Source organism: Diplotaxodon limnothrissa, linkage group LG7, assembly GCF_057381915.1.
Source record: "Diplotaxodon limnothrissa isolate DT_005_m linkage group LG7, D_limnothrissa_male_GT1.1, whole genome shotgun sequence".
NCBI classification, from domain to species: domain Eukaryota; kingdom Metazoa; phylum Chordata; class Actinopteri; order Cichliformes; family Cichlidae; genus Diplotaxodon; species Diplotaxodon limnothrissa.
Window position 1 is genome coordinate 67,672,798 of NC_140602.1, and position 23,213 is coordinate 67,696,010.

The window sequence follows — 23,213 nt, forward strand, 5'->3', positions numbered from 1 at the left end:
TGAGTGCTGAAGGTTTTGCCTCCCATTCTACTTTCAATATTCTAGGTACCACGAATAAACCAGCAGTCTGAGAATGAAGTGCTCTGCAGGAACACAATCCAACATATTTGTTGAATATTTGCACTGAAAGACACATCCTGGTCAAAAATGCCTCCAAGATTCCTCACAGTGTTCATGTTCTTGAAGCAAACTTCATGTGTATAAGGATCTTTCTCGGCATGAAGCTGTGCTGCTGCTCACTGATCAACGCCTCTTCGCTTGTTAGTACATGTCCATCTCTATTTTCAGTCACTCTAACCTGTTCTCTAAGCAGTGTTTCTGCCTGGCCAAACAATACAAAAACACGGGAATTAGTCAATTAACTCATATTTGAAGCCTCAGATGAACATTGGAGGAACTGCAGGTTCTGGTTTTAATTTCATTTCCTTCATTATTATTTTTTTCACCCTAGAGATTGAAGCTTGGATTAAAAAAGAAAATAGCGTGGAGTTTCAGGGGTCTTTGTGATTCATTTTAACTGGTGCATTGTGTATGTCACAGAACTGGAAAAAAAATGTGATAAAAAATAAAAAGTATTCTTTGCATTTTCCCCATTTTATCGCGTACTTATAGGAAAACCTACTTTAAGCATCATCTCAGCAAACAGCCTCTAACAACTGTTACCTCTGGATGAGTTCATAGCCTGCAAATTTCACCTCACGAGTAAAGAAGAGCGCAATATTCATCCTGCACACTGATGGCTGCTTCTTCGGCGCCCTCCAGCTGCTGCAGTTGTGCACTGCAGCTGCACAGCTGCCGGCGTGTTTTGGGAAAAGGGATAATGCGCATTTTGCAGTTTGTGGATGCAGCGGGTGCAGCGGTGACAGCTGAGAGGAGGAGGTCAGTCCTGGGTGCAGACAGTCGCAGGGGAAACACTGCATCTAAAAATAAACTCGGTGACATTTAAGTTGATTGCTCGGTTCACACTTTCATGCAGTATTTACACTTGAAAAGCGGCGCAGCAAAGACACGAAGCCTGATCGCTGTATGGAGACTTTCTATACAGTTGCATGAGTGATGCATCACTTATTGTGTTTTAATATAAATATATATTTGTTAATACTATTAATTGTTTTTTTGTGTGTGTGTGTTTTAAGCTGTATTTTCCCTTTTTCTTGGAGGAATAACTCTGCTCTGATAGGACGGTACAGAGGAGGTCAGAGGTTACAATTATATCTACATGCATATCTACATTCGACATATTTGTCGAATTAAATGAATAAACAAACAAATAAATACACAGATAAAATAATGAATAATGAAATATGAAATAATAATGAAATAATAAACCCATACCACATTATGACAATAATAATAATAATTATTATTATTAATATTAATTGTGATTTTTTTTCCTACATCAGTTATATTTAGCCTTTAATTTGTGTTTTTTTTTTGTCAACAGTTTTAACCTCCTACCACCAAGTTTAAATCTTCATTTTTTAATAATTAATTTTCAAAAATTGTTCTAATTTCCGTTCTTTGTTATTATTATAATTGTAAACGCCAGTGCATAGACACGTTTTTTACTTTGGTTTACAAAGGCGTTTTATAACTGAACTGTATATATTTTCATTTTTTATATGTTTTGTTATTAATTAACTCGAACATGTCGTCAGTCCATCTTGCAAATTAAATGCATTATAACGCCGTGAATAAAACTATTTAATTAATGACGTCATGATTCCTTAGAGGTCATTAATATTCATTCAAATTATACAAATAAAGCATGACAATGAACCAATACACAGAAAAGTATACCACATGGAATAATGACAGCTATTTAACAGATGCATATTTACTTTGCTGATATCGATACGCATTTTTTAAATGTATGTATTAAACTTACATTTCCCACACGCCCCCCGCCGTGTGCAGCAGTACATTACTGCCCTGTGAGGGGTAATCGGACACTAATTACCGTGAAGCTGTAAACCCCTCCTGCCAGCAGCTGATTGGACAGACCTCGGTGGACCCCATTATCTTGAACCCGCCCTCCACTGTCCCAGGTATAAGGGGATCCAGGTCAACGGCTGGAGGGCAGATCAGTTTGTGACAGGACTGTACATTCCCTCAAAAGCCCCGAATCCTGCTTCACATTTCAGTTCTTCCCTAAAAAAGAGAGAAAAGTTTGGTCATCACTGGATTTTCTTCTTCCTGCTGTGTTCTGGACTGAACCATGGAGTTGTCGGATATCTCTTTCCCCATCCCCACCGCTGATGATTTCTATGACGACCCCTGCTTTAACACCAGTGACATGCACTTCTTCGAGGACCTGGACCCGCGGCTGGTCCATGTGGGGCTGTTGAAGCCTGACGACTCCTCCTCTTCATCCTCACCCTCCCCTTCCTCCTCTTCCTCCTCCCCGTCCTCCCTCCTGCACCTCCACCACCATGCCGAGGTGGAGGACGACGAGCACGTCCGCGCCCCCAGCGGGCACCACCAGGCGGGCCGCTGCCTGCTCTGGGCCTGCAAGGCCTGCAAGAGGAAGACGACCAACGCGGACCGGCGGAAGGCGGCCACACTGCGGGAGCGCCGGCGGCTCAGCAAGGTCAACGACGCCTTCGAGACCCTAAAGCGCTGCACGACGGCCAACCCCAACCAGAGGCTGCCAAAGGTGGAGATCCTGCGCAACGCCATCAGCTACATCGAGTCCCTGCAGGCGCTGCTGCGCGGTGGCCAGGAAGACGGCTTCTACCCGGTGCTGGAGCACTACAGCGGGGACTCGGACGCATCCAGCCCCCGCTCCAACTGCTCCGACGGCATGGTGAGTTCAAGGAGCGACAGGTGTGAGAGAGGCGCACGGAGCCGACCATCTTTTGAATTTAGCCAAAGGAATTGGGGATATTTTACTGTCTGCTCCAACTCTTATTTTAACTGATGTTTAATATTAATTTAATTCTTTTATTATGATGAATCGAGACAAATCAAGCAATTCGTTTTTTCTCTTATTCATGACGTTTAAATTTCATGTAAAATAGTGATTTAAAATAGAATCATTTAGCTGCCTGTGTGTAACTTTTTCATTACTGGCCATTTTGTGTCAGAATCGGAACGAAGCAAATTTAGTTTCAAAGTGTCTTTAAAACATTTTCTTTCGTCTCGTCTCACCAAACACACAGGAAACAGATTTAAACCGTTTTTAGACCCCAGATGTAACAAACGGAGAGACGTGGATGGAAAAAAATAATATCTGAGTTCAGGGACTTTATTAACGTGGTATGACACAAACAGCTACCGTGACTCAACCATTACCACACACACACACACACACACACACACACACTTATTTAGATTTATTTTCTAATCACTCTGCGGGGTTTCTCTGGTGGATTCTTTAGTGTCTCTGTCAATATTTAATTTTCTCTTTTCTTCTTCAGACGGATTTTAACGGCCCCACCTGTCAGACAACCAGAAGAGGAAGTTATGACAGCAGCTCTTATTTCTCCGAGACTCCAAACGGTAAGAAATGATTTTAATACGTGTTTAAAATAAACCACGCAGTAAAGTGACGGCAGTTAGCGGGGAAAGACAAATAGAAGACGCAATAAAAGCAGCAGGCCAATAAAACAGTTGATGCTGTGCTTTCTTTGAACTGATTCTTTATTTAATTGTTTACAACGTAAAAGTTCAATGTTAATGGTAATTTTAATGTTAGGAGCAACGTATAAAAGTAAGATTATAAACCATACGCTGAATTAAAAGCTCATTTTTAATTTCAGCTGATGTAAAAAGAGAGCGTTTCTTCGTTTTTTTGTTTTTTTTTTTAGATCTTTTCGACAGTAAATGATTAATATATAATACAGAAGCTGAAATAGTGAGACAATATTCTGAGTTAAATTAAGCTCTGTAAAGCAGCCTAAATACAAAACAAGCGTGAAAACAATTAAACTAGATCTGTGATTAATGCTAACAACTAATTCGAAATAATTTGAAAATAAAGCTAGATTATTATTATTATCATTATTATTATTATTATTGGTTTGGGGTTTGTTTTGATGATGATGATGATTTGATTATGTTTTTTGTGTTTCCATAACAACAGTTTTGTCACCTTTGTCCCCCAATATGAATGATAGAAAAAAAAAATTTTTTAAAAACTCATAGTAGCCTAATGATTTTTTTTATTTACTATGATGTCTTGTTTTTTGTGCAGGCGGTCTGAAAAGCGAACGCAGTTCAGTGGTGTCCAGTCTGGACTGCCTGTCCAGCATTGTGGAGCGGATCTCCACCGATAACAGCAGCCTGCTGCCGCCTGCTGACGGCCCAGGATCCCCACCGACGACAACTGTGCCGGTGGGTGAAGCAGGCACTGCCCCGGCGACCACTCAGGTCTCGTCTCCGACTGCCAGTCAGGACCCCAGCCTGATTTACCAAGTCCTATAGACCCTCACACATAGATATTCAACTCGGAAATTACAATAAATTAAAAAAATCCCCAAATCTTGTCAAGCCATCCAGCCATAAGAACACACACACACACACACACACACTGAAAATGATTATTTACACCAGCTGAACTGAGAAACCACCACTATGGTTGATCAGCTGCTTCTTATGTATTTATTCTCTTTAGATCAATGTATGGAAGCTCATTCCTGCCAGAAAAAAAGATCAGCAGTAAAAATCATTTTAAGTGTTTTCAATTGAGTTGCCAAGAAAAAAATCCCGTGGCTGTGAGGTCTAATTAAAAGTACACATACCTAAGATTTATTTTCAGTTATTAGATATATGTTTAACAAAGGAATGATAAAATCTAGAATTACTGATTTCAAACTTATATGTAAAGAAAGATTTTTTTTAAGCGTCCAAACTAAACATCTCAATGTTTCATGATCAGATGCGGTTTGTTGATTCTACACGGAGACGCTAATAAAAGGAGGAGCCTGAAAAAAAATGATTTTAAAAAGTCATAGTCAGGAGCTGAAGTCTTAATTTTGACCTTGTATGTCATACAAATGAAAAGTTGCTTTTATCATTCCAAAGTTACCTACATTAGTTAATTTTCCAAACAGGAATGAGCTTCCACAGCCACCCCAGATTCCTTTTCTTGTTTCTGAAATAAGTCGAGATCAGACCACTTAATTCTATAGTTACGTTTTAAATAGAAACCAGTTCGGTTCTTGCTGTATTTTTATTTAATTTTAAGTTATGAAAAATATTTTAAGCCTCAGCTTAGTCTTTCAGATGGATCCCCCACCTTCCCCACTCCAGCCTTCTGTGTATAGTCTAGCTGATGAAGGACGGAGGCCAAAAACCACCCATTAACATTCCTCCACTTTCGTCTATCTGAAGTCCGAAAGCCCCCAGCTGTTCGATTCCCTCAGGAGGAAAAAGGAACTACAGTAACTGTTTGACATTTTAGAAGGAAACTTGATGTAAAAGCACAAATTTCTGCAGTAAAAGCTTAACAGAATCCGGCCTGCGGGTACAGAAGTATTGTAGTGACTTTTTTTCCTCCCGTCAGTTTTGAAGTAGGTTCAGACCTCCTTCCTGTCCAAAACGGATTTTTAATTTCTTTCATTTGTCATTTCACTCACTGCAGCGGAGGACCACTTTTCTGTTTCTGTAAATATTCTGTAAATAAGAGCTGATTTGTTCCTACTGAAAGTATTAATTATGTATTTAATGTTTCTGTCTGTACGTGCTTTTGTTTGTTGTGAAAAATGTTAAACTTTATATTTATACATCTGAAAATGAGTGACAGTCTAAAGACAAATAAATGCTTATTTATACAAAATATATACATATGACTCTGACTTATGATGTCTTGTTTTTTTTTTTTTAATGTCCAGAATTTATTTAGAAAATTTTATAATTTTTTGTGGGAAAATTTTCAAGAAAACGTTTTCATTGCCTTGATATTTAAAATAATTGAACACATAAATTTCAAAGCAGCTGGTGGTTTTTGTCCATAAAACTACTCATCTAAGATTACCACAAAGTAAAAGATCTCTCAGCAAAATTAGCAACATTTTAGGCACTATTGCTCCTATCAAGTCAGTGAGCTGGGATTTTTTATTCTAAACATGAACTACAGTTACAGCAACAGACATGGACGACTGGTTCCCCACACAACAACTCAATGTCCACTATGTGAAGCAGCCAAACACATGCCTGCTCCTCTCGTTAACTGAGATAAACTGCTGGCATATTTGTTTTACATCTATACTGTCCAGTCTCTCCTGGTGGACATGGCAACACGTTATTCACGGTTACATACAATTTTAGACTGATGTGGGCCAAAGCCTCGCACATACTTGCACATACTTTTCAAAAGGGCTGGGGGGAGTGGTATACGTACAAAAAACTTCAATTTTACAATGTTTATTTATTGGATGAAAAAGTTAAATGTCACCGTTATTATTGTCCGGCCGGAAACAAGCTGGGGATGTCCAAATTCAGAGGCTGCGTCCACCTGAGGACCCGGTGTTGTGCCAAAAAGTGATTGTCTGCCAAAAACTGATTGCCTGTATTTAAACTGCTATAAATAACTTGTTGGTCTATAATATGTGAAACATATGTCAAGTGTATCCCAAATGTATCAAGTCATCCTGAGCAACAAACAACATTCCTGTAACAAGGTAGAAGCCGCAATCACTTTTTGGCAGTGACTTTTATGTATCCTTTATTTATGCAGTTAAAAAAAAAAATATTGTTGGCTTTAAAAATGTCTCTTTCAAGAGTAATCTGGCCAAGAGGACAAATGCAAAAATAGTTCTGTAAATATATTTTAAGTGGACAAACGGGAGCTGATTGATTATAATGTAAGTACAATAACACAGTTACAAAGATACTTGACAAACAGGTAAATTTTTAATTTGATATATAACCCCTTTGTAATACCTGTTCACCAAAGTCTATTTAGCAACATACATAACGATATTACACATAAAAAACACACGGAAACATTGGAAATCAGTTTTTGGCACAACACCGGCTCAGATATTTGAAGTTTACTCAGCTACTTTCTCCCTGGAAAATATGTTAAAAGTTTATTTTACGACCCAGAAAGAGTAATAAGAGCAATATTAAAACTAAGTAGATGCAGTAGTAGCCATTGTTGGAAACTGGAATTGGCTTGGCCGATATGGGATATGGTTTTTCAATTTTGTTGTCCGGGTGGAAAATCGGGAGAAATTCGGTAGAATGGTGGCTCCTGAAATTCGTGATTCTCCCGGAAAAATCGGGAGGGTTGGCATGTGGGCCTAGCATAGCCTGTAACGTTATTGTGACGGACACATTTTATGAGTGAACTTGACTTTAAGTGACTTACAGGTTTCTTTGAAAAATACTTTCTTATATCCAGGGTCTTCCTTTTTGCTGCCGTCCTCCTCTCCTCCTCGCAGGTCCAGGCAGCGCAGGCTTGCTGCTGCTAAAACTAAACAGAGCTCCCTGAAAGGCTCAGCCAATCACATTGGATATGTTTGTCAAATGAGGAAGGACTCCAGCAGAGAACGTAATTTAACTCTTTCTGCACCACAAGGTGAATGAGACGTTGACAGATCGGTTTTTATCTTTGTATCGGGTAAGTACTTTAGTTAAGAGTGATGGTGACTGTCACAATAACTCTGTTAACAATTATAATATTCAAGTTATTTTAAATCCCTAAATGACTAATGAAGGTTTGAGCTTTAAACCGCTTCTGAACAAACACAAACATTGTCCGATGCTGTTCCTGTGACCTTGACTTACATGCTGAGGCTCTGCTCCGTGGTACACAGACCAACAGCGCCATCATGTGATTCTACAGAAGAACTGCAGCAATTGGCACCTCCAGGTTTTGGTGTGTTTAGTCCTTTGCACTGCTGCCAACATCAGCACACGTGCATTTGTGTCATCACTGGTATTTGTGACTCCTCATACTTGTTTGTGTTTTTCCTTTTTGGTGAATAAAATAATGTTTAGCAATTTAGCTTGTCTTGTCTCCCGCCATTGTCACTGGCTGTGTGGCAGCTTGTGACAAAATAACAGTGAAAGTGATCTTTTTCTTTTTTCCACAAATAAATCATTTTTTCCAAATTTTTTTCTGTTCAGGAATGCAGGTAAATATCAGTAATATGAAAAAATGTAATGTGCTTTCTAAACTTTTTTCAGCTTTTCTTCTAAAACTAATAAAAATGAATAGATAATAACAATAATGATATTTAAATATAATTTTTAGTAAAGTTACAGTAAGTTTTGTGAGGTTATTTAGTAGAAAAAAAGAATATTTTACTCCTAAATATATATTGATTAGTGTGTAATTATGTCTTTCACCAAACTGATGCATTCTCATAAACAGCAGCTGGCACCTGTTTGTGAAAGCTGCCATGTTGCCATGTCAGTGGCCGAGCTGGACATCGCCGTTCCATCTTATCATGCTTTATGTATCTGACTAGATTTCAGACACATATGTAGAAAACCAAAGGCAGAGGAGACAAGAACCTGTGGGGATTTTGAATCCTGGAGTCAAATATTATTTTATAGCTGCACCTTCAGCCTCATGATATGAAGCATCATACCCGTGTTTCATTGTCATCAAAGAAGCGGAAAAGCAAAGGAAAGAGACAGTGTGACAGGCCTCTGAATAAGATGTTATCCTCTTCTGTCTTACCTCAAGCCTCATCTCCTGAACTGATGTCCGGGCTGCAGCTAACAGCAGCTAACAGCAGCTAACAGAGGCTAAATAGCAGCGGTTACCGACAGAAAAGTAGAGGAAATCCTCAACAACTCCCCTCAGCAGCACTGTCATTGGACAGAAGTGAGCTTCACTGACTCATTGACTCATATCAGACTCATGTCACAACATTTACAGCCTCCTCCAGAGTAGCTGGACAGATTGACTGCGGTAAATAACGGAATGTTCCTTGCATTAAATTCAACATTTAATATGCTTTCATAAGCTCCTATCTTAGATTAAAAATAAGATTTTTTTTTATATAAGTAGTATTATATATAAACTAGTTTCCCTCCCTCAGTTACAAATGATAATGTGCATACTGATCACTTGCAAAACCTAAAATATTTGGAGACTCTGATAAAAGCAGGGCCTCTGTTTCCTGCCGGGTCATTTAACAGTGTTGAAGAAACGACTTTAAAATTACACATCTAAAAATACTGAACTTTATTGATTTACTAAAGAACAACAGATCTACAGACATGGCTTGAAGTGTCACACTTTATTTACAAAAATACTGAGAACCAAACAGTCGAGGGTGAGGAAGCGTGACGGCAACAAAGTTTAATGGTTTTTATTCCTACTGAAGAGCAGCTAAAGGCTCCTGGTTGCATGTTTCATAGTGTGGTTGGTTGGCTGCAGGGTAAACCTCAGCATTACAGGCTTCTTCTGAGCTAAGACCTTTGCCACAGCGTGCATTGCTTCATCAGGCATGTGTCCGAGATTATCCTGGTTTGGTTTCTGAGCACTGGCGGGCCGAGTTGATCTACTTTCTGCGGCGGGCGGCTCCCTTCTTGCTGCTGTAATGCGAAATGCAAAGAAATTGGACATATTTCAGAACTTTGAGCTGTTCTCACATTGTGCGATGCCGTCGATGCTGATTTGCAAATTTATACTCAAACTCAAACTTCAGAGAACAGCAGTGAACAGCTCAAAGACTCCTTGGTAGAAGTCAAGCACGAGGAGAGTGCAAAAACATGTTTTGCATCATCACATATGAAGCTGAGAGCATTTCACTAGCTGCAAGCATGTTTGTCCAAAATCTCTTGAGGAAACTGGCTGCTTAAAATAAAAATCTCTTCTCAGTTAAAGAAACGGATGGGTGTGTTTTTATCCAACCGTACAGATTTAGATTTTTGTTAAAATTTTGTGCAGCAATCATTCAAAAAAGTAACTGAAAATATTAAAATTATCTTTTTGAGATATGAAAAATATCTTAATTCAGAAAAAAACATGAAAATCCTCATAAATTGTTTAGGGTCTGTTTAGTGTATGTTTTGAGTGGGATTTTGGAAGCAGAAAAAATTCAGCTCGCATGCACAACTCATGCTGTACTTACCTGCATGGGCTTAATTAATCCAAAGGCACTACCTCAAATCCATCCCCTTTATTTTCGATCGTGTATGCACCGTTACAGTCGTGTTTGCTCTAATTAAGACCTGTGAGTCTGTGAGAAGCTCAGGCTTTAGACTGCTCGAAATGTCCAGACAGTTTTTTTTCTATACTTAATAAAGAGCATATTTCCCAAATATGGTCAACGTAGGCACGCAGCTCAGTCTGTAAGCACCAAAGCTCCGCCCACCTGCTGCCAGAAAGAAAGCGAATGCAACTGACATATCGTGAAAGGTTTCATGTGTCATGTTTGATGTCTTAGGGTGAGTACTTAATGTTCAGGGTAGAAGCGTGATGATGCAGCTGCACCCTTCTATTAAACACCTCTGCATTAAGTACTTGTGCTCGTTAGTCTGGCTGACCAACAGAGTCCAAACAACATGACAGCTGAGATGTTTTTGGCCTGTGTCTGGACCGGGATTGGAACTGAACCATCTGTGGCATGTTACTGAGGTGTTCTTGTGTTTACTGTATGATTATTACTGTTTGAGGGATAAAACTAGTAGTCTTCTATCTAAAATTCATCATAAGATGCATGCTTGATTTTCTAAGACCTTTTCATGTCATTTTATAATGTTAATGATAAATTAAATGGTTAGGGTCAAGGCTAGGGTGTTATCACTGAAGGGTCTAAATCAGGGGTAGGCAACTCCAGGCCTCGAGTGCCGGTGTCCTGGAGGTTTTAGATGTGTCCATGATCCACCACAGCTGATTTAAAGGGCTAAATGACTCCTCAGCATTTCTTGAGGTTCTCCAGAGGTCTGGCAATGAACTAATCATTTGATTCAGGTGTGTTAACCCAGGGTGGGATCTAAAACCTGCAGGACACTGGCACTCGAGGCCTGGAGTTGCCTACCCCTGGTCTAAATTGACACGGAAAACAAATAATGCACTGTGATAACTCAGCTGTTATTCCTGCACACACAATAAAAGGCTGCTCTCTTAGACACTAAAATTTCCCTGCAGGGTGTCTAGTGTTTCATAGCTTGATGTACTCTGTCCCTATTAGTTTTCAGCCTTAAACCAACATGAACTGTCTCAGTGTGATGACAGTTATGTCTTTCCGAGGGGAGAGTTATCACATTATCACGTTATCATGTGGAATTAAATTAAGTTATACTTTGGGGGGGATTATTGGGTGCTGGCGAAGTCAGCAATGACAATACTCACTGCTTCTGCAACTCATCAATGCGAATCCTGTACGTGAGAACCTGGAAATGACACAGCAGCAGCTTTAACTTGCAGCAGAATACCTTTACCTCGGAGAACGACTCCTTCAGCTGAACGGGCTCAGTGGGCTGAAAGCTGCGGGCCAAAGCATCATGGGAAACCAAGGCAGCGCCGTGCATAAGAATCTTTTTGTTACCCAGAGTTTCTTCTGTCCTGTGATGTCACCAAATTAAGCACGTCTGCTGTGGTTTCCCACAAAGGAGCACAAACATTTAATTCCCCTTTAGCTCAGCTGTGAAACCTCACCAAACCCTGACTTACCTTTATGCTCGCTCAAACACATAGCTGAGGCTGTGTGATGTAAAACTGAGCATCACAGTCACTCAGCACCACCTTTACAGACACTTCAGATTATTCATCTGCTTGCAAACAGAGAGTTTGAGTCCAAAACTGGCACCGTGTTCATCCAGTTTCTCTTTGTTTCACCAACGTACAAGCAACTGGCTTACGACAAATATTGGAGTTTTACTAATTTAAAAGTGCGGTTGCAGTTCTCTGCAATGCATCCATTTAACATTAAATGCATGACATTAGATGTATATTTTACTATAATGCACAAATACTTCTACACGATCTGGAGTTGAACAACCAAACTTGGTATAGAGGCGCTTCTTGGGCCTATAAAGACTCTTGCCAAGCGTCTAAACGACATCTACCACCCCTACCTTTTTCTTTATTTTTCTCAGTAAAATATCTTATTTTTCTTTGCAGTTGTCACCTGCAAAACAGGTCAAACAGTACAGTATCATAGTCATGTAGTAGTTATAATAATATAAACAGAGAGCTCTTGTGCTAATATAGAGGCTATAAATAGATTTATATATAGATATTATATACAGGTAAGCCCATTTTTTAAAGTATATGCAGGCAGGACCTCTGTCCACATTTAAACTCACTGAATATAAAATCAGTTCCAGTCATTTTAAGACTGGTTCTCTGAGATCCTTGTTTTAAAAAAAACAATCCTGGCAAAAAGTTAAAACCCCCACTCTTATTCATAAGAGGTTCCTGGAATCCCATGAGCACGTGTCACCTTTTGGAAACAAACTCCTCCGTCCTCTTTTGTCTTTCTCGCTTTTTAATCAGGTGGTGTGTTGTTTCCTATGTCAGCCAGCGGGGGCGCTCTGCTCTGACTTTCCCCGTGCTAACATGCAGGGAGCCGGCATGACTGCTGCTCAGCTGCACTACTTACAATTTACTGAGCTCCTCGATTCTCTTACGCAGGGTAGTAACCTGGAGGAAATCAAGAGTATATCGAGGGTTCAAATCCCGAGGTGACCTTGGGATGCCAACCTCATCAACCAAAACCAAACTACAACAAACCTGGCACGTCTGAAGCACCGAGTCATTTGTGCTCTTAACTTTAGACTATTTATGACTATTTATCTATATTATTAAATGGTCAAATTTAATTTAATCAAGATAATTTGAGGTAAAGTAAAAGTCTGTAAATAAACATAATGTTTAACAACAATCAAGTAGATAAAAGTTCAACAAAAGCAAATTTGTGTCCTCTGTAGCTGAATGTTTATTATATACTAATTATTAATTTGCATGTAACCAATGATTAATTATTGTATGTAAAAAATTAATAATTCATTATATACAATAATTGATAATATAATTTGTTGCATAAATGATTACTTACATATATGATTTCTTAAGTCATAAAAAATATTAGGTGTCCCACAAATCTTTGGATTTAGTGAACTATAAAAAAAATCAAGAGAATCAAGTAAATAAGAACAAACTAGTAGTGAAAGAAATCCCACCTTCTGGTTTTTATGAAATTGTCCTAAAAACCTTAAATTTTTTAAAAACATAATCATATTTTAGCATTCAGTTCAAAACATGTTTAGATTAATGTCAGGATAAACTCATCAACTAATTATGGGAATAAACCAAAAAAATGTGATAAAATATATGGAAAGATAACTTTTTGTCTCATATAAAAGGGAAAAACCAGAAAATGAAATAACACATTTTAAACTGAAATCAAAGAAAAGCAGGAAAATAGTTTTATGGTATTTAAATAAGTATTAAATAATTCAAATGAAAGAAATGTAAAATATTATGCTTTTCTCATCCCACTGACCTCTCTCAAACCCGTCTTATTGTTCTTGTCTAAATGCATGAAATTGGCTGAGAAGTTCTCAGTCAGAGACGCCATCGTGGGCGCTCACGAGGACGCCGTCTCACCTCGTACTTCTGCCTCTTCAGTCTCTCCGTGTGGTCGAACTTCTCAGACTCCAGCTGGGTCATCCAGTCATGCAGCTCTTTGATCTTTTCCCTGCAGCAAACACAAGAACACAAATAAACCAAGCAGTTCTTCTGACAGGTGGATTTTGCTTCTGGCACATTCAGTTCCTTGTCTTTACTTTGTTGAGGTTTTTCACCATTTTCTAGGACATTTCTAAGACGTTCAAACTATTTTACACAGGCGTAAAAGTCTAAGGTTATAGTTTTAGTTTCACAGCCGAGTCGTACTTCAGCTTATCCTCGTTCAGATGGTCGATGTTCAGCTGCTTGCGCCTGGCGGCCAGGATCTTCTTCTTCTTCTCCCTCTCAGTCTCTTTCTTTCCTCCTCTCTTCTGGTCAGCCTGTTTGGACAGATGCAGGTCAACAGCTGATCCCATAGACACGTGTGTGTCTGTCTGCATGTATACTGACTCTCTGCAGGTGACTGCTGTACTGGGAGCCCATGCTGGACAGAGCTGACTTCTTCTTGGCATCATCATCTGCCTTCTTCTTGGCATCAGCCTCCTCTCTGATCCGCCTCTCCTCCTGATTTGACAAAAAATACCTCAGAGTGAGACCTCTGCATCCACCACCCGCTCTCTGATCGTCCCTGGTAACCACCAATTTGAACAGAGTACTTACAACATCGGGTCCCAGGACTAACATTAGCTGCACTTATTCATCCTGAACCTGGAAAAACTGGCTTTAAATACTTTGCTGCCTACAAATGGAAGTCACAAGAAACTCCAACTACGTTCGTTCTTTTCAAGGGAACATTTTAAAAGGTTATGTTTATATATCTGCACCAAGACATTTTGTCTTTGCTCCATATATTCATATAGCAGTCACATTTTCATAGTTTGAAAATAACACACCTCACGTCTGGCCTGGCGCTCCTTGTCCTTCTCAGCGCGGACCCTCTGCTGCTCGGCCCTCTCGGCACGACGCTTCTCCTGTGGGACAGGAGCAAACGTTGGGTTAGAAAACAAAGATAACTCACACACCACACAGTGAGTGTCCTTGTTTTTGCTTTGTATCTCTACTAAGATAATTGAAAGATTTTTTTAATTACAAAAATGTAAAAATTAAAAATATAGTGTTTTATTGTTCCCATGATATTTTTTAGTGTTTTTATTGTTGATGTTTTGTCTTTTCTCCATTTGATTTGTGTCATTATCAGCTTGTCTGTGAGCCAAATTTTATTTAATAAAATGAATCACATTGAGAAGACATGCAGAGCCAGCAGAGCTCAGCCTTTAGAAGCCATTCCTTGGCCAGAAATGAGAGCCAGTCACCAACTGCAAAAGGCAGGAAGTATTTCCTGTGTGGATGAATTATTGTGGAAGGCTTTTTGCAATTTTCCAGTTCCATGGAAATATGAACAGATAAAACTACCCATTAGCTAAATACTTACAATCCTCTCCTTGAGGGCGATCAGCTCCTCCTCCTCCTTCTTCCTGTGCTCAAAGTGAGCATCGATCAGGGCCTGCAGCTCCATCAGATCCTTGTTCTGACGTTTCTTCTGGATGTCCTGTGGGGCGGATCAACAGAAGCAGTATTCAGCTGTGCAAAGAAACACCCGGAAATGAACAAAATCTCTTCTACACTGCAGGCGGACTTACATCAAAGTCCACTTTCTCACCGTCTGGGATTTTTGGGGCGGTGGGCCTGCAAGAGAGCGTGGGGGTTTTGAGTGTACTGGCACACTAATTGGAACCTTTCTTTGTCTTTTTTGCCCAAATAACTCCGATTTAAATGTCTACAGGAATCATTTCAAGTCAGACTACATAAGAAGGAACTTACTTGAACTTTGGCTTCTCCTCTGCAGGTTAAGAAGTGAAGAGGGGATGAGTGAATTTCACCAGATTAGAAAGAAAACAGATTATTTCAGTAAACCCAAGCATTACTCAGTGTGGCTTTGGATCAAGGTGACAGATTAGACAGTTTAAAAGGATAGGCTATTCACTTTTTAAGTTAGGGTTAGAACAACAGTCAAATAAGAGCAAACATGTATTGCAAACAGTTTAAACAGGTGTGCAGTTAAAGTAAACCTGAATTGTTAACGTTGGTCTTTGGTTTCACACTGATACAGAGAATATGTCTTTTTTTGTTTTTGGCTTGACCCCAAGCAAAACATTTCCCTGTTTCCTTCATTTATCTGAACCCAGATTCTGGCGGCTTCATGCCATGCAGATGACAAGTGGCATAGCAAGAGTGTGGGGTTGCTGTGCAGTGAAGCACGTGTTAGCATTTCATATTCATTCACCCTTCCTTCTCCACTAGTGGTTCCAAATTTTTCACCTTCATATTTGGATGCCAATTAGGGCCAGCGCTCCTGGATTCACACAGACAGGTAAAATTTGGACAGACAGCAGGCGTTCCCTGAGTACAGATGTCAGACCTGGACACTGTAGTCCTTCCCAAAACCAGAATGACAGATTTAAGATTGAAGTTTTTAAATCTACATACCTTCCTCTTCAGTGGGGTCTGCATGCAGCAGGCATCCAAAACAAAAAGCAGAACAGAACAGCATTAGCGGGAAGCCTGGGAGCTGCAAACTGTACAGAGTCTAACTAAGGCACACAGCTGATCTACTCAAGCTTAGCATGTTTAAAAAAAATAAAGAAACTGGTTACCACAATCAACTGATTAAGAAAGCCAGCTGCTTATAAGGGCAAAGTTTTACCTTTACTTCGATAACTAAGATGGTAAAACAGTAGTTCAATTTGTACGGAATCACATTTATGTATAATATTTTTCATGTTAGCTTTAAATTACAAAAGAAAACAAACAAACTGTTTACTAAAGTTATAGAAGGGAATAAGCTGTCAAAAAATCCAAACTTATTCATATTTCTACTGAAGGGGTTGAGATAAATACATCCCTTAAATATTAATTGATCATTTATGATTGGCTGCACCAAGTCCTTGTTTTTATCGAGGTCTCAGCTACACCTTACCCTGCATTCACCCTTTTCACCATAGAGGCTGGACTGAGAAGATATAGGGATATGTACGTAGTTTTAAAACAAATTAGCATGTTTTATTTTTGGCATGTTTTGGCATATTTTTTGCATGTTACATGATTGAGCAGAATACAAGATTAAGAGGAAGATGAAAAATGAGTCTATTTTTTAAAATCTTTTTTTCCTCCTATTAGCACTAAGGGTTGTCTTCCCACAGGGAGCAATCAGATGTAGCCTATCCTGCAGGTATGGTACCAATTTTATCCAATTTTTAAATCCTATCAAAGAGAGTAATTGGTTGCATGTTGTGCAGTAGTAAACACAGGGTTGAAATAAAAAAAAATCTATTTTCTATTTTTCTATTGGTTGTCTTAGATTTTTCAACTCTCAAATGATTTTGTGGTAATATTTTAGCATACAGTGAGCTAGGCTAGTGGAAAAGCCACCTAGCAAGAACTGTAAAATTATTTGTTACTAAAGAAGCAGATGCAAATTTAATGGTGTTTAGAAAGATAACTCCAAAAACATGTCCCAGCTTCTCAAAGATAACATTTTTAGAATGGAGAGCTAATGGAAAGTTAAAGTATTAGCACAACTCTATTAGCTATAGCTGAAGGAGTGAGCTTATTAGCATGTTTTCACTTTCTGACCATAGTAGTTCAAACATAGCATTTTCAGCTTCTGCATGAACTCATGAACTCATTCTCTGAATTCATGTGGAGGTAAAAGAAAGGTAGTGTTAGCTTAACATTAGCAGACATGGAGAAGGTATAGACCAATCTCACAGCAAAATGTTCAGTGCTAAGTGTTCAGGATACAAACATGTTGTGTGTTTACAATACAGGGTGTATAACTGTGGACATTTTTTGTGGGAAAAGAAGTTGGGAAAAGGCTAAGTCTGTCTAAAATTAACCAAATGCTTTTAGTTTGCAAACATTGAAAGAGCATAGAAAAAAGTGCGGGTGTGAATGGGTGAAGAGGCAAGTTGTGTAAAGTGCTTTGAGTGCTCAGATAGAGCTATATAAGAAGCAGACCATTTACCTTTTACCATAACCAAAGGGTGATTGAACATAAACTAGAAATGACAGTAAAGTCAAATATAAATAAACTCAAGAGGTTGAATGTCATGTCAACTTTCACTGAAAGACTTTAGGGGCTTTTCAACAATCATGTCTTGTGGAGTTACATGTATACGAACATAATTACATGTTTAAAGCCTTTATTGTGACACTCATGGGGACCAGCATTGCTCCTGCTCATTTTGCAGTGAGACTGGGCTGCACATCAGGGTTAGTTATATCGAACTAACTGGCTGTAGCTGCTGGAGCGCATGTGACGCCTGGGAAAGGATCCAATACCCTCTTCCCCCCTTCATGCCACATACCTTCAGGCTCAGGCTCAGGTTCTGGTTCTGGTTCTGGTTCTGGTTCTACCACTGGTTCTGGTTCTGGCTCTGGCTGTGGTTCTGGCTCTGGCTCAGGGGCCACCTCAGGGGCCACCTCTACCTCCACTACTACCTCCTCTTCTACAGCTACACAACATGCAGCGAGTCAAAAGGGGAGAGGAAGGGCAGTGAGAGGGTTAATGGAAGCAGGAGAAATGGAAGAGGGGAGGAGGCGGTCAGTGGATGAAAGGAGGAGATGTGAGATATGAGATATGAGGAGGTTCGTGGTGAGGCAGTTCAAACGAACTGTCACCGGATGATGCTAAAGCAGGTGAGACCGCAAGCAGTTACAGGAAAGAAAAGGTCAGTCACTCATTGATGAAATGTGATCGATTCCTGGAAATACCTGCACTGCAATTGGATGCAGTCAAAGACAAAAGAGAGATTCTAACCTGTCGCCAACCAACTTTGTTTACAACCTGTGTCTTCACTTATCTCAGGTTATGTTAGAGTTAACTAGCATGCCACAAAAACCTGTTCAGGGACGACTAACAAATTAGTATCAGTGACGTGAGACTTATCATCCGGAGTCTGGAGGTTGTGTCTTACCATCGTATTCTTCACGTCCGTCCAAGAAAGAGAGGAGCAGAAGAACATTATCAAAAGATCCCATATGTACCCATTTTTGACAGAATACAAAAGCAAAATGTGGGTACACTGGGGATCCATGCTAAGCATACACAAAACAGTCCTCATGAGCTGATTGGAGCAAAACTTCCAAGTTGTTTTCAAAGTGTGTTCAGCTCAGGAGGACTGCACATTTGCAGATTGTCATGCAGAGCTGCAGGACTCTCTGCCAACAGGACTGCGCCGCTTTATGCGATTTATGTTTCTAAAAGTTTATATTTTAATCTCACAAAGCATAAAAGGCACTGTCCTGTTGTCAGTGCTGGTGTGGTCATTTGCTTGAAGGAGAGAGAGCATTATTGCACAACTTGAATCTGGAGGAGTCAAGCCAAACCTGCAATTTGTCCAGTTCAAATAACTCTCTACAGGGGATGGAAAGTCAGTTAGACAAGATTCAGAAGTAATCCTGGGCCTTTAGCATGGAACTCCCGACTGTACCTGGACCTAATTTTAGGAGTGGATCATTTTTTTAGATATATAATCAGGAGTGGTGGTGCTACTTACCCTCGACCCCACTGCAAGACAGAACACAAAGGAATGCTTAGAATTGTTGCAGCTCATCAAAATCAAACATGAAAATTTGTGGTTTACAGTGAAAACGGCTATTTGACTAAATCATCTTAGCTCAGGATCTTCTTTATTAGTGTTGTCCAGCAATTTAAGATTCTAGCTCACAAAAAGGCCTTAAGTCAAACGTTTTTTGGCCAATCTACTGCTAGAAGATTAAAATCTTAGAATTTGTGAATAAAAATGTGGGTTGACTTACACTTCCTCTGTGTCGGACATGATGACAGTGGACTTTGCAACCTGAAATCAGAAGAGAAAACAGAAACTTTAAGTGTGTGTAAGAAGCGACTGCCCAGCCTGCATGTATTTATAACTCAGGATTAAGTTGCAGATGTCTTAAATATGTCTCAGTGGCTCCACCCAGACCATACCTCACCCTGCCTGCCTGCACAGTTTTCTCCAACACCTCCACAAAATAATAATATAGAAATCTTTGAGTAGAATTATTTAGAAATGATTGTCAATAAAATTTATCTTGCATGTTGCATTAAAGGCATTCCTAAGATCTGTCGCTTCCAAATCTTCTTCAGTTTATAATTAGACTGTCGACTGAAATTTGAGCCTCAGGGCTGAATTTGCTTCTCTCATGATAAGTGAGAAGGAAGCCAAACATAGATTTATGCAAATAGTCTTTTTTCCAGCTGCTCAGAGGATAGATGTTGGGCTGCTGTCGGGTGAAAAAAAGAAACCTTAAAGAAACTTAAATCTTTTCCATCACCATGTGTCAAAGAATAAAGGATGCTGCCACTCTACAGTCATCAACAGTATCCTGATCCTGCTGGAAAATCCCGGTTTGGATCTAAGATCTAATCAAAAGCCTGCAATGATAAACACACATGACCTGGATTTATGCATGATTTAATTTCCCAGTGATTAGATTTCGGATTAGTTGCCCATTGGCCTCACTAGCGTGAGACCACCATGAAGGCGTCCGACATCACAGCTATTTCCAAGAGACAGCTGCACAGGTCCCACAGATCCAGTTTCAGTGCACCCACTGTTAAAGATTGGGTTCCTTCTCCTGGACCACAACCCATCATTCCACCTTCATTTCCTTATCAGGCTCTCCTCTCACATGGTTCCTTCAATCATCCTTCTGAGGATCCCTATCACCTGGGGGAACTTTGCTCAAGAATTAAAATAAACCCAGGAAGGCCGCCTTGAAGGTCTAAATCCCAAATGTCATAAATTCCAAGCTCGGTGTAATGACAAAATGACGATTCCTTTACATCCACTCGTGAGCCCCTCGGCTCCTGTTCGAGATGATAAACTGTTTATCCTCAAGCTATGTGAGGTTCAGTTTGAGAACATGCCACGCCCTTTCACAGCTTCACCAAAATGTAACGTAAATAAGAGAAAACCTGCAATCCAGAAAAGATCTGAGGTCAAATACCAAAAACAACAACGGGATTAGTCGCCGCAGTTCTCGTGGTGTTATATAACTCGTTAGTGTCACCTTCTGTCTCCTGAAGCGGAAAGCTGCTTCAGAGGCTTTAAGCCAACTGTAAATCCCAAAGGCATGAACCCCCACTGGGTCACTGGACTCAAACCAAACAGCAACAGGAACAACAACAAAGTCCAGCTGCTTGTCTGGTGAGAACCTAGAGAACTTTCAAACGTCTGAAACATCAGCTGAGGATTTTAGATAGATTACAAACTTGCTAAAAAGTAATCCAAAGGCTGAGCTTCTTTTGGGTGCTCACAGATACAGAAAGGCACTAAACACAAGTTGTTTACCAAGGTTTCAGGCACTCAGCACCGTCAAACACTGGACTTCATTAACAGGGTTCAAACACAGAAGAGGGAGGCCTTTTTTACTCCGAGATCCACTATTAATTGTTTCCTTCTCACACCTGCCCTCAGCAGCAGCCTCTGCTACTCATGGCAGTGATTTTAGCACATGTGGACTCAACTGTCCTGAGGCTGGGTGATGTTTGGGGGACATTAGGCCTAAACCTGAGCTTCCTCGCTACCATTCACACTCTCATTCACTCCCCTTACTTCCTTACCTCAGAAAAGCTGAAAGAAACGAGCTCCCGCTGGCCAAGACAGGCTGTAAGGTTCTGCAAACTTACCGCGCTGATTATGTCCTTCTGTTATAGTGATACTCGATCCGCTCGGCCTCCCTATTGGCCAAAGAATGAGCTCAGAGGCGAGGCCGTCCACCGTGGCAGAACATGGTCCACGCCTTTGCTGCCCCCACCTCCTTCCTCTGGCACTCAATAAGGAGATGGATGGGTCGAGTGCTAAGGAGGGAGGCTCAAGTTTGGAGAAGGGGACAGCCAAAATGACCCCAGGATGCTATTCTGGGGCTGCTGCATTAGGCAAGCAAATTTCATCTGAGAGCGAGAGATGTTGGACGTCAGGGAAGCGAGGCAGGTGGTGTTTCTGATCCTCCCACAGAAGTCTGGGACACATAAACATAATGTACAGCATACTTGTGCGAGCATGAGAAGCTGAGAGATTTGTCAGTTCAAGCTGTAAATCCAACATGTTGAACCACCTCTTGTTTTGAGGCTTTGATTCGCTGGTTTAAAAGAATCAATCTGACGGACAAATATAGTCCTGCTAAACAGTGGCTCTGATTCAGATCGTTTTTCTGACTGCAGTAGCCCAGAATGCAAAAGCAAATACTAGATGGAAATGTTTTGCCATCACTAGTGCATGGAAGTATAGTTAAATTTAATGATATAAATATTTAAATTACTACTTAATTAAATGCGACTTATGTGCTGAACTTGTGTGTCTCGCTTAGTTATGTAATTTATTCTGGGTCAGGGCTTCTGTGTTTCTGTGGGACCTTTGAGTTAAGCGACATTAAATTATAGATGAGTGAGAGCTGCATTCTTATATCCTCCAGAAATCATCTCCAGTCTGAACTGTGATGACTGTCTTTCCATTCAGCTGTGAAGTCTAAATAAGCTGCTGCAGGAACCCTTCAGTAAAGTCTCCACTAGTATATGGTCACACAGATACTGACAGAGCCTGCAATTTCCTCCAGGGGGTGCTACAGTAACAAAATTAAGGACACAGAGAGAAGTCTTGGTTACCTGCGTATGTGGGAGGTTCAAACCATCAGTATCACGAAAACACAAACAGATGAAACTTCATCAAGGATTTTATCTTTGATTTTGTTGATGCAGAGTTACAATTTACCTGACCTCCCTGCTGGGTAGAAACAAATGTAATTAATGACAAATATGATTAAATGCTTTTATATATTAGCTTTAAAAACACACAATTACAAAATCCTTGTAGGATAAAATGCATACACATCCCAACCTTATGATGCATGACTGTAAAACAAGTAGAAGATGTAAAAGGTATTTATGTTAAATTTAACTAAAGCTCTTAACAGAAGAAAACTAACCACCCTGGCTTCATGTTGGAAACATTTATGTACTGTTTTTAAGTGATCTCAGCTGAAGTCATAAAACCAGGGCTGGGCTGTAATTTCATGTAATACAAATTTGTAACACAAGATGGCGAAACAAGTCAATCTAACATTTATTGCCCAGGTAAGTCACTGAGAATTCATTCATTCTTCCTAAAACAGCAGCAGCACACATCAGGAAACATTTCAACACACCAGTGTGGTAAAACAGCGCCCCCGTTGGTGACATGTTTAGAGTTATATTTGTGGAGGGCAGTTAAATTAAATACCTTTAAGAAAATGGCAGCTTATTAGAGAAACATTATTGATGAGTGTAGAAACAGAGATATTGATCTATCTATCCATATATATATATATATATATATATATATATATATATATATATATATATATATATATATATATATATATATATATATATATATATATATTTAAAAAAAATTCCCCACTCGCCCCTGTGGGCGGTTAATCCTTGAAGCTCGGGTCCACTACCAGAGGCCTGGGAGCTTGAGGGTCCTGCGCAGTATCTTAGCTGTTCCTAGGACTGCGCTCTTCTGGACAGAGATCTCCGATGTTGTTCTCGGGATCTGCTGGAGCCACTCGCCTAGCTTTGGAGTCACTGCACCTAGTGCTCCGATTACCACTGGGACCACCGTCA

The 23,213-nt window shown here is 39.9% G+C and overlaps 2 protein-coding genes across 4 annotated transcripts; one reads left to right on the top strand and one right to left on the bottom strand.

Moving 5' to 3' along the window:
- Nucleotides 1-2,063: 2,063 nt before the first annotated feature.
- On the top strand, nucleotides 2,064-5,742 carry myod1 (myogenic differentiation 1). The gene is made up of 3 exons (XM_085360174.1): nucleotides 2,064-2,806; nucleotides 3,420-3,501; nucleotides 4,196-5,742. The coding sequence occupies exons 1-3, from the start codon at nucleotides 2,219-2,221 to the stop codon at nucleotides 4,423-4,425; spliced, it is 900 nt and encodes a 299-aa protein (XP_085216300.1). The 5' UTR covers nucleotides 2,064-2,218; the 3' UTR covers nucleotides 4,426-5,742.
- A 3,652-nt stretch (nucleotides 5,743-9,394) lies between these two features.
- Nucleotides 9,395-21,297, bottom strand: LOC146629665 (troponin T, fast skeletal muscle isoforms-like). 3 transcript variants are annotated; one of them, XM_085360173.1, is made up of 12 exons: nucleotides 21,237-21,297; nucleotides 19,361-19,401; nucleotides 19,099-19,109; nucleotides 15,362-15,380; nucleotides 15,181-15,226; nucleotides 14,973-15,089; nucleotides 14,434-14,511; nucleotides 13,991-14,104; nucleotides 13,808-13,920; nucleotides 13,520-13,610; nucleotides 12,513-12,553; nucleotides 9,395-9,498 (listed from the first exon to the last, which is right to left on the bottom strand). In XM_085360173.1, exons 2-12 carry the CDS (start codon nucleotides 19,378-19,380, stop codon nucleotides 9,465-9,467), a joined length of 684 nt encoding a protein of 227 aa, XP_085216299.1. In that variant the 5' UTR covers nucleotides 19,381-19,401; nucleotides 21,237-21,297; the 3' UTR covers nucleotides 9,395-9,464. The 3 variants fall into 3 exon arrangements, with proteins under 3 accessions (XP_085216299.1, XP_085216298.1, XP_085216297.1); XM_085360172.1 differs by lacking the exon at nucleotides 21,237-21,297 and adding an exon at nucleotides 21,171-21,230; XM_085360171.1 differs by lacking the exons at nucleotides 19,099-19,109; nucleotides 19,361-19,401; nucleotides 21,237-21,297 and adding an exon at nucleotides 18,517-18,595.
- Nucleotides 21,298-23,213: the final 1,916 nt, after the last annotated feature.